Source organism: Rhinoderma darwinii, chromosome 1 (assembly GCF_050947455.1).
Source record: "Rhinoderma darwinii isolate aRhiDar2 chromosome 1, aRhiDar2.hap1, whole genome shotgun sequence".
Lineage (NCBI taxonomy): Eukaryota > Metazoa > Chordata > Amphibia > Anura > Rhinodermatidae > Rhinoderma > Rhinoderma darwinii.
In genome coordinates this window covers 494,356,010-494,368,395 of record NC_134687.1, presented here as the reverse complement: position 1 = coordinate 494,368,395, position 12,386 = coordinate 494,356,010, and the positions used below count along the sequence as shown (strand labels likewise).

The following is a 12,386-nucleotide window of genomic DNA, read 5'->3' as shown; positions in this document are numbered from 1 at the left end:
CCTCTCCATTATCTGGAGGAGCGGTCGTAAAGATGTTTTTTCACCAGCTAATTTTTCCCTGATTTGTGTTTTATCATAGATGCATCCTTTGGGACTTTGCAATAACAACGATGAGGAAGATTTGTACGAGTATGGATGGGTTGGAGTGGTGAAACTTGAACAGCCTGAAATGGATCCAAAACCATGCCTGACCGTATTGGGAAAGGTAAGAACTTGGTTTATCTCCTATAATACAGTTAATTTCAAACAAACAAGATAAAAAAAAATAAAAAAAATAATGGATTACACAGTTGTTCATGTTCACGGCATGACCAAATCTATATGGTGGATCCATGTATTCACGGAATGTGATTTTAAGCCGCCTCACTCCATACATTGCTGAATTTTCTTTATACAAATAGAGTTGAGATTTTTTGATGTGCTTCTGCAATGGTGGCTTTTATTTGTTGCATCTACTATTGACACTTTGTTTCTCAGCCGTTGACAAGAATGTGCCGTGGGTCTGATGATATTTGACACAAGATGAGGATACTTTTCTAACTTTCCTATTAGAAAAAGAGAAATTATTCCTTCATGTTTGTAACCACTTCCGCTCACAATCTAATTTCCACACACACACGCGCCAATTTATTATAAAGCTAGGTTTCCAAACAGTGTGGTTTTTGATTGAGGTATTACAGAGGAAAGGGATGGAAGTAGAGTTTAAGAGGTTTTCTCTAATATTTATCGCCTGTTCGCAGGATAGGTGACAAATATCTGATCGGTGGGGGTCATCACTGGGACCCCCAGCGATCATGAGAATGGGCTTACTTTTCCGTTCTTGGGAGCTCCATAGGAATAGAGGTAGTGAGCATGCTCCACCACTGCTCCATTCATTTCTATGGGGCTGCCGAGCGTTATAATCGTTATAATCGGTGGCCGAGCATGCGCACTACCGCTCCGTTCCTATGGGGTTCCCAGGAACGGCAAGGTAAGACTGTTCTCGTGATCGGTGCTGCTCCCAGTGTTCGGACCCCCACCAATTAGATATTTATCACCTGTCCTGTAGATAGATGATAAATATTGATTATGGGAAAAGCATAATGCATGCAGAGTACAACTCAGTGGAATATTCTCGCCCTATATCAGGAGTGGAGAAATTAATGAATTCCAACGGGCACATTTTTGGATAGGGCATAGAGAATCAATGACCATACAGCATAACTTGTTGAGCGGCTCATAGGTCACCAATAGTGGACAACATGTTCACCTATGTTAATGTTAAATGTTAGTTTTATGCGATTTTTAGGAGCGTCAACAAGTTCTTTACAGAGCTCGCCCATCAGCAGGTCATGCCAGTCTCTGTCAGCTGCATTGACAAAAGGCTATTGTATTTGATTCCTGTACACAGCTGACGTTGCCCGCGGAGGACCAGTAGGGATTCTGAGTTCTCGCCATTATCAGATCACTGAATAATGACCGTATATTAGGAAGTTATTAGCTACGTAGTTTTCTAATAAAACCACTGGTGTCCCCAGAACTGAGCTCCAGTTTATATCCTCATGTTTTCCGTATTCTATGTGTACATGGACACCTCATCATTTTGTACTGAAGAAAACCAAATACCCGCACGCTATTTGTCATGTGTAATTACACTGGTGTTAGACATTTGGCAGGGAATAACGTATTTATTTTTGGTTTCCTCACTCCTTTAATAAATTAAATGTGATGTTCATGCCTTTTCCTCTTGCTTTCCTCTGGGCTTTTATGGAACTTTTGCCAAGCATAAAATATTGCGCTAGATTCTTGCCATTTAGTCCCCATACCAACACTTTGTATATTTGCATAGAAGCAAAGGTTGTAGCTGCATAGTTAAGTGTTTGGAGATCTCACTTAAAGGGGTATCGTACTTAAAAAAAAAAAAAAAAAAAAAAAAAAAAAAAAATGTTGATCACTATTTTGTAAATTGAAAGTTATGTCAATTTCTAATACACATTTTGTGTTTTTCTCTCCTTCTCCTGATCTTCTAACTGCTGCAGTAATGTAAATATTATTTACATTACTTTTCTGCTTGCTCTGGGGTTGCCATGGTAGCATTAACAAACTAACTCTTCTGTGCATGGACATCCCATCATGTAACCTCCACTGTAGTGGGACTGGGATGAGTGGAGGATCATTGTCCTTAATAGAATGTATGGGATATGTAAGGGGACAGTGATAGTGAGGCTGCGCCATATTATACCATTCTTCAGAGGAGTACTGCACGTGTACTATAGGGTAAGGGGTCATTGACCAGAAAATAACTACAGCATGGCTTTTTTACAGCATGATTCCTGTTGTGTGTTTTTTTTTTCGTTTTTTTTTTTTTTTTTTAAATATTACATGAAATGGGTATTTAAAGTACTTTGTGACTGCAGCCAGAAAAGTCCCCACTGTAGGTCTACTTAAGGCCCTTTTACACAGGCCAATGATTGGGCAAACCAGCGTATTCCCGATCATTGCCCTGTGTAATCGGGGTAACGTTCAGCCGATGAACGAGCAAACGCTCATTCATTGGCATCTTTTATTAAATATTATCGTTGTCGTCAGCACGTCTCTCATCACGTCTCTCAATCATTGCTTCTTGTGAAAGGAGTAAATTAGTGCCAACCAAGAAGCTGTTTCGTTGATCGGCCCTCGTTTTCACGGCCCGTGTAAAAGGACCGTTACTCCCTGGATTGGTTTAGTGGGTGGGTGATCAGGTGCACGGAGGAACTAGTGTAGGATGAAGACAATAATAGCAAAAATTAATTCTATTCCATCCTAACTTTGAGGAGTCTGGAGATGACAAGGCTTATCTGTATGACCCTGGGTTACTTCATTATTTTTCCTGGACAGCTTTTAGTTGATAGAATTTGGTCTCGTCTGCCTCTTTCCTGCCCCTTTTTTTATTTTTCGCATTTACTTTACTGAAGTGATGATTCTTCTTTTTTTCGCGTTTTTCAGCTTCCCTCAATTTTTTTTTTTTTAGCACTTACTCAGTTGTTTTGTTTTTAGTTTTGTCTAGAATCTTCTTTTTTCTTTTGCATGCATCCCTCTCCATTGAAGTCTTTGGGAGTTACAGAAAGGGCCCGTGAAGCCTCTCTGAATTAAGCGTCCAGTTCTGAGGAGAATAAAAATAAATGAAAACCGGATAGGTGTCTGTTTAGTATCCATTTCTAAGGCCCCATGCACACGAACGTAAAAGCGCCCGTAATTACGGGCCGTAATTACGGCACGTTTTTACGGGCCCATGGACTTCTATTGGCCACGGGTACCTCCCCGTATGCTTACGGGAAGGTGCCCATGCCGTTGAAAAATATAGAACATGTCCTATTTTAGGCCTTAATTACGGCACCAGCAGGCCCATAGAAGTCTATGGGGCTCCCGTAATTACGGGTGACTGTGTGTGCACCCTTAATTACGGGAGCGTTGCTAGGCGACGTCAGTAAATAGTAACTGTCCAGGGTGCTGAAAGAGTTAAACGATCGGCAGTAACTCTTTCAGCACCCTGGACAAAAACTACCGATCACAATATAGATCAACCTGTAAAAAAAATAAAAAGACGTTCATACATACCCAGAACTCCCTGCTTCTTCCCCCAGTCCGGCCTCCTGGGATGACGTTTCAGCCCATGTGACCGCTGCTGCCAATCACAGGCTGCAGCGGTCACATGGACTGCCGCATCATCCAGGGAGGTCGGGCTGGATGTCGTAAGAGGGACGCGTCACCAAGGCAACGGCCGGCTAAGTATGAATTTCTTTTACTTTTAGCTTGGAAAGGGCTGCCCCTTCTCTCTATCCTGCACTGATAGAGAGAAGGGGCTGCCGATTAGTGCAGTGCAGTTTTGCATCGAAAACGTGCCCGGGTGGAATACTGGTGACACCGGACCCGTATTTACCGGCACGGGTCCGTAAATACTGGTGCAATACGGGTCGAATACGTGTGACCAAGGACCTGTATTTACGGGAGGGAAAAAATAAGTTCGTATGCATGAGGCCTAAGGCTGTGTTCACATCCGCGTTGGCTTTCCCTTCATCGGTTCCATTGCAGCTTTCTGTTGGAGGAACCCATCAACGGAAAGGCAAACCGAAACCATAGCTTCCATTTGCATTACCGTTGATTTCAATTGTAATGCTTCCGTTGTAAATGGTTTCCGTTTGTTTCCGTTCCGTAAGGTTTCCGTTTTTTTTTTTTTGCGGAAACCTTAGCGCATTCGACTGTGCTATAATTACCACCAAAAAACTGAAACTGAACGGAAACAAACTGCAACGGAAGCATTACAATTTAAATCAATAGCAATGCTAACGGAAGCTATAGTTTCCGTTTGCCTTTCCGTTCATGGGTTCCTCCGAAGGTAAGCTGCCACGGAAAGCCAGGCCCTTATTCATCTTAATACAAGTCATTGGGATCCATTAGTGATCAGTCACATGGGATAAGGGGTCAGAAAACTGAAACCTAGCAAAACAGATGCCAAATAAAAGCCAAAAAATACATTTGACGCCTCTTGAAATGAATGGGCCATACGTTGGCTGTGTGTGCTTGAGCCCATACCCTAAGCATGCAAGGAGAGTAAGTCAATGAACATATCCATCATGCATGAAGCTATTCCTGAGATCAGCAATTGGGTCCCATTTGAAATGAGTTGTTGACTAGGCACTTTCCCTAATGCAACGAAGAAGTGATTGTTTTGGGGAGGCGCGAACGCTTACCATTTATTTTATCTGTATTAATGCTACAGGGAAGAAAAAAAACGCACTTCTCCCATTAAATTCAGTGGTCGTCCACGTTCTACCTTTGTTGACCATTGCAGACGCTCTCTGCTCTGGCTTATAGAGGCGCGTCCCTATATAGGGGCTCCTATTTACTACATTGTGAGGGGTTATCCGAAGTGGAGAACCTCTAACATTATACTGTGTTACAGCATTGGAGCACAATGTCCTTTTAACCCCTTTTTAAACATAAATGAAGTTAAAGGTTATATTTTTTATTATTGGAACCTAGTCCACAATAACGCTAAAAGATATAAATGTTTCATGCCACGTAGCGATGATTATTTAGCCTGGATGTGTGATAAGTCACATTAAATAGCGAGCTATCCCTACGTGAATTTTTGGTTGTCAATTTTTGGATTCTGTACTGCTAGATCTCCACGTATGTATGTACAATGACCGTTCCGATTCCTGTTTCTAGTTTTTTTTTTTCTATTCTTGCTTCACCCTTGAGCTAGGACACCTGCCTCTGCTAAGTTCTCAAACTCTTTGATGTTCAGTGAGAAGCAGTGGGTGGGAATACAGATAGAGCGAGGGGTGGGGGGGGGGGGGGGGTTGAGAGGCTCTCCATGTGTTCTTTTTGCCTTTTCTAGAAGACGAGCAATGTCTAGACTTGTCAAAGAGGAATTGAGTGTTTGTATATGTAACCGCAGCCTCCCCCAAGTATTCTCTCAGGTGTGTCTGAGACGGCGGGAATCTGAGCGATACGCACACAGGAACGCCACGGCAAATTGTGTGAAGGTGCCATCTCTGGAGTACTTCTCTTTATTGCATGTTCATCCACTCTGGATATTGTAGCCCATGTGCGCTTTTATGTGGTTCCAAATTTGGGAAATCTCGGTAAATGTTAGAGCTTTAGTGGGATTGAGATAAAAAGTCAAGCAAATATTACTGATCTAACAATTGTGCATAAAACGGTTATCATCTGTTCTATAAACCGTGAATGGTTTTGCAGAGAAAAAAAAAGAGCATTCAATGGTTAACGCCGCTACTAATTGAGCTTAGGTGAAAAAGGATCCGACTCATTGCCATGTATTTTTTAATAACCCGACTAAAAAAAAAGTGTAAGTTATTGGTATGAAGAATATAATTGTATGTCCACGGTCTGTATTCGTATACCTAGTGCAATAAGGTTTCATTTTTTCCCATTGATTTTGTTGCAATTAAAAAAAAAAAATGGCCGCAGAACATTTCAAATCAACAAAACCGCATAATAAATCCTTGATTTACTGATTTTGTCTGTTTTTTTGACGTATGTTGGAGTTGATTACTTTTATCTGTTGGCATTAAGCTTCCCATACACTACAGATCTGCCAAAATCGAATGGGTAGGGTGGGACTCCTGACTGTTTTCAAACTGCAGTTGCTGGGGGCATACAGGATTGAGCAAGTTGGGCTGATCCTTTGTTGTGCCATGAGATTAGCTGCTGTCAGAGGCCTGGCAGCAGGTCATCTCCCCTTCTTATTGAAATAAAAATGAACGCTTGGCCGAGTGTGCATGTTTATGCGGAGGTTTGGGAAGACCGCAATTGGGCTAACATCTATATGTTGTGAATGGTTGGCTTTATTGTACCTAAAATCTAAAAGTTAAGGTGCTACTGTGTCTTACCCCAATATCCCACTGTCCCCATTTTATACTCCCAGTGGGTTCAGGGAGCTGAGATATAGAGAGTTGTTGGCACGGACTGTCCATGTGAGGAGCTTCACCTAACCATTCCCCATATTACTGCTTCCTTCTGTGAGTGTGATACTGGGGTTAGCTGCAGTTACATCTAAATGGTTGTAATGACTGGTGTCAGAGGCGTAGCTAGGGGTTTCGCACAGGTGGGGCATAACATGTCGCAGCCCCTCCCCACATAGTTTAATGACCCTCTTAGTGGCCCCCACAAAGTATAATGCTCTTATAGCTGCCCCCACACAGTATAATGCCTCTATAGTACTCTCACACACAGACTAATGCCCCATAGCTGCCCCCACACAGTATATTCCCCATAGCTGCCACAATACAGTATAATGCCCCCATAGTGCCTAATAAAAAATAAATAAAATAAATGCTTACCTATCCCCACTTCCAAGACGAATGAAGGACAACCCTATGCTCCTCCAATCTGTGCAGTGTGTGGCTTGGCACAGACAGGCGCGATGACACACCTACATCGCGCCTGTCTGCGCCGAGCCGCTCACGTTTTGCATTAGTAAATGTTGGAGCAAGGAGCTGTCAGCTCCCTGCTCCAACATTGGATACAACTGTATCTACGTCCTGAGGAAGCAGATACAGTTTAAACCAGGACATACCGCTGCTGGGGAACTGGCCATGGGCCCCACCATCTCATTGGGCCCGGGGCCACCACCGCTCCTGCTTCCCTGCTAGCTACGCCTCTGAGTTGTGTCAAGCTTTTGGCATATCCACAAGATATACCAGAAATGTATGATAGATTCGGGTCCCAGCTCTGGTACCGTGAGCTCCAGCATCACCAGGCCGGATGGGGGGGTTGGGTAACTCCTGGTCTCCAGATAGGTGCGGGACCCAGAGCTGGGGTGGACATTGGTGCAACCTGTGCACTTGCAGAGTGGCCCAGTAGGCAAGGGGGCACACTGTCACCTTAAAGTAGCCGCCTTCTGTTTATTTTATTGCATGTAAATGCCTGAGCTAATACATTTTATGGCTACCAATTACTGATGGCTTGTTAGAGATTCATAGGTTAGAAATAATTATGAGAAACTGGAGAGCAAGGGGCCCATATACTTGTCTTGTACAGGGGCCCTCTGCTGTCAGATGCGGGCAGAGGTGGAAACAATCGGACATTCCCGTGGATATGCCATACATTTTTCAGTTGGAAATAACCCATTAATATGAATTAAGTAGAAATTTTTGCAGTGGTCACTGACCGATCTGCTCTACTGACATGTCTGTTTTTAATAAATACTTGTATTCCTCATTAAATAATTCTGGGACATATTTTCTTGGAACTCTGCATTGTGCAGTTACTCTGTTATTCCTCCTGGAAATGTATGTATAATTTGTTAACTGGGTGTTACCATTCCCCTTGTCTATAGGTGTCCCTACACAATCTGACACTTTCCGCACTAATCAGATGTATGTATTGTACAGGCTCTAACAATGTAATGCACGTTCGTTGTAATCTCTTTAGTAGGGGACATGAATGATACGAGGCCATATTTTCTGGTGGTCTTCACCATAGGCAGGTGCTTTGTACCATCAGTTGATCACTCCTAAAAGCCACAGCTGAACCTTTTTAACTAGCTTGAATAGTTGTCTATACAAATATGGCCTTACTGAGAGTACGGTTCATGTCGATCTTTCTTTCTTTTATAAGTTAAACTGTCCATAGCGGTTTACTATTTTTAATTAAATGTCTTTGACCGTTATTTAATTAATGTCTTTGGGATCTCCCGGATGACATTTTATACCTGTGCCCAGTTAAGGCTTCGTTCACATCTGCGTCAGTGCTCTATTCTGACGTTCGATCGGAGCTTTCCGTCAGAATGTAACCCTGACTGAAACAAACGGAAACCATAGGAAACCATCACCGTTGATTTCAATGGTGCCCGATCCGGTGCCAATGATTTTCGTTTGTCTCAGGTTGTGCAAGGGTTCTGTTGTTTTGACGGAATGAATAGCGTAGTCTACTACGATATTGGTTCCATCAAAATGACAGTACCCTTGCACGACAGAGACAAACGGAAACCATTGGCACCGGATCAGTCACCATTGAAATCAATGTTGATGGAAACGGAAACCTGTGGTTTCCGTTTGTTTCAGTCAGGGTCCCGTTCTGACGAGAAGCTCCGACAGAACGGAGCCCTGACGCAGATGTGAACGAAGCCACATATTTACATGTGAAAACTGTTCTAAGTATATAAATGATTTATTTTTTTCTTAAAATCAGGGTTGCAGTCTGGAGCTTCTTTGCTTTGTACAGTACAAAAGGTCAGGCCATGAAGGACAGAGCAAGATAAAAAAAAAACGTGCCAAGGAAGGAAAGGGATAGTCGGTCTGTTCTGTATCTCTTCTGCACATAAATAGTTATCAGGCAATGTGAGAAACCTAAGGCCTAAGGGCTCTGTGTAATCTTATACGTCCTAGGCCTCAAATAACCTCCTAGCCGGCTGCACATCTAAGCGTTCCTTTGAATGTTTCAGATGCCGCCTTCCTGTAAAATACACAGAAGCTGACATTCTTCATGTAGTGTTCAATACATAAATCTCCTCCATTGTTCCAGTGACTGTCTATACCTGGGTTTTATCGGTTTCACATCCTCACATGCTACTATAAGGGTATGTTCACACGGCCTATTTACGGACGTAATTCGGGCGTTTTTGCCCCGAATTACGTCTGAAAATAGCGCCTCAATAGCGCTGACAAACATCTGCCCATTGAAAGCAATGGGCAGACGTTTGTCTGTTCACACGAGGCGTATATTTACGCGCCGCTGTCAAATGACGGCGCGTAAATAGACGCCCGCGTAGAAGAAGTGACCTGTCACTTCTTTGGCCGTAATTGGAGCCGCTATTCATTGACTCCAATGAATAGCAGCGCTAATTACGGCCGTAATTGACGCGGCGTTCAAGCGCCTGCACATGCCGGTACAGCTGAAATTACGGGGATGTTTTCAGGCTGAAACATCCCCGTAATTTCAGCCGTTACGGACCCCCGCCGTGTGAACATACCCTAATTGTTTTTCTGCATATACCTACACATTTTAAAAGCTGGTGTTTTTTTCTAGATATCCACCGTCAAAAAAAACAGACCACCAGCACTAAAGCGTTCTTCTTGGAGACCCCAATTGTTGAGTTACAGGTGCAGCTTTTCTCAGTTAGGCTTCATGCACACGTTGCGTATTTTGCTGTGGAAAATCCGCACCAAAACCGCAGGAAATTCGCAGGTAAACACCGCACCTAATCGTGTGGTTTTTACGTTTTGATGCATTTTCTGGCGCGTTTTCCGGCTGCGGATTTTGGTGCGATTCTCCTCCTCACGAAGCATATACAATTCGCAAGCGGAAACGCAAGTTAAATTGACATGCTGCAGATTTTAAAATCCGCACCGCAGGTCAATTTACGCGCAGAAAAATACTGCAGCGTGTACATGATATTTCCTGGAATCTCATGGACTATGCTGGTACTGTATTACGCTGCGGTTTTACTGTACGCAATTCCGCTCGGTAAAACCGCACGTAATACGCGTCGTGTGCATTGACCCTTAACCTTGAGCTTCTGGATTCTTGAATGTAAAGCGAGCAGTACTGTGACGCTTAGGCCCCATGCACAAGTTCATAGGTGGACCTATATGGAGATACACAGGGCACTATGAGTACGTAATACGACCTTGTGCTGCCATGGGCGCAACGTCTAGTGGAGAGTAGCTCCATAAGTGTTGGAGCATGGTATGATTTTGTATGCAACGATCAATATAAACTGGTTGATTATATTATTATACCTTTTAGTTTTATAATTTAACTGGTTAATAGAATTCGTATGTTTTATTTTTATCAGTTTGTTCTCGATCTTGCCTTACATGTTTTCTTCCCATCATATTCGCCCAAGATCTAAAAAGTTAGGCTGTTAATCCTCACTAGGCCTCAGCAGTATCTCAGAAGATTAAGAGATTTTTATTTTTTTTGTCTTGATAAAGTCCTTTGAAGTTGATTTGACAAATGACTGCTGCCTATTGGAGTCTGGTCATTTGGAATAAACTCATGATTCTCGGGACATACGCCATCCTGCTTAATCCAAACGAAATAAAAATGGAATACATACATTTACAATGGTCTTGGAAGACTGAGAGGAAAGTAGAGTATTGTGGGCCTTTATCACAGTATAAACCACCAGTGTTTATATACCTTCATCTTCAAGTATTGACAGACTTAATACATCATGTTCAACGAAAGGGCTTGGACGTGTTCACGTGATTTCACGTAATAAAGAAATCGCTTTCATTTAAATTCCTAGATGAAGGTTTACTTTATATGCTTTACAGTTCGATATAAAGAACCATCAAAATTCTGTTTTTCCAACCTATATAATCTTGTAACTCTTAACCCCTTAGTGACCCGCCTATTTTAGGTCCTAATGACCAAATATATTTTTTTCCTTTTTGTGTAGTCTCATTCATAGAGCTATAACTTTTTTTTTTCTTTTTACCGTTTTTTTGCGGGATTAGTTGGCACCATTTTGGGGTACATATAATTTTTTGATTAATAGAAAAAAACCCTGAAATTCCGTCATTGTTCTATGCGTTTTAAATTCACGCCATTAACTGTGCAGCGTAAATAACACGTTACCTTTATTCTATGGGTCGGCACGATTACGGCGATACCGCATATGTATAGGTTTTTTATGGTTTACGACTTTTGCACAATAAAAACACTTTTGAACTAAAATTATGTTTTTCCAGAAGCCGTAATTTTTTTATTTTTCCGTCAATGTAGTGATATGAGGGCTTGTTTTTTTGCAGGACAAGACGTAGTTTTGATTGTTACTGCTTTGGGGGTATATGGGACTTATTGATTAACTTTTATTATGACTTTTTTGGGGGGCAATGGGAAATATGTTTTTTTTTATGAATTATTTTTTTTACGGTGTTCACCTTGCATTTTAAATTATATATAAACGTTATTGTTTGGGTCATTACGGTCACGGCGATACCATATATGTGTACTTTTTTTTTTTTACTGTTTACTAAATAAAACCGCTTTTTATGGAAAAAAAATGTTTGTTTTTTACTGTCCTTTTTTATTAATTTTAATTTCACATTACTTATTTTTTTAGTCCCACTAGGGGACATTACTATGCGATAAGGGGTTAAAGGGTACTCATTTTAAGAATAGGTCATCAATGTTGAAGACCTCTATGTTTTAGTCCCAGATTAGGCCCCATTTACATCACATTATTGTCCTACGTTTATGATATATGTGTTCATAGGGCTCCATTATCCGTGTCGGGCTGGTTATACGTCGGTATACCGTTCTTGTTTTTTTTAAAGCATGGAATCGCGTTTCCATCCTGAGAGATGTCACACAAAAGCATACCACATGGTATAGTTTTTTGTTTTTTTTTAACATGGGAGCCTATGGGTGCCGGATGCCACCGCATCCATTTTTAAGGCACTTGCCTTACTAATTATGGCATTTCTTTGATAGGCCTGTAGGTTTTTATGAATTGATTCATACTGTTTCATTTTTTACGCTCTCGTTTGCACTAGCAGTTTGACCCTGCCCCTAGTAAGGGATGTCACTACACCAGAATTTGGACTTCGATACCGATACTTCGATAATTAGTATTGCGATACTCAATACCAAAACTATACTTTTGCAAACAACAATTTTAAAAAAAAAGTTCTTCCATTTTCTGACGTGAGGCACGTGGTGTGATGAATTTTGAACCTCCACTTGCCTCACATAATGGTAATTAACCCCATCGTGTTCCACAGTCATAATGGACAACATTGAGTTAATGTGTGAGGTACATGATGGGATTACTATTAGGCGGGATTCACACGACCGGGTCGCGTCCGAGCCCGAGTGCCGGCCGGTAAAATCGGCCATTCTGCCCGGCCGGTTTGCATAAAGTTATGCATCCGTGCCGGGCCGGGCAG

The 12,386-nt window shown here is 42.0% G+C and overlaps 1 protein-coding gene across 1 annotated transcript in view; it reads left to right on the top strand.

Moving 5' to 3' along the window:
* Nucleotides 1-12,386, top strand: part of ZNRF3 (zinc and ring finger 3) — a 164,199-nt gene that overhangs the window by 114,296 nt on the left and 37,517 nt on the right. The window contains 1 exon segment of the mRNA XM_075835528.1: nt 80-205. Within this exon segment, the coding sequence (XP_075691643.1) occupies nt 80-205 (126 nt within the window).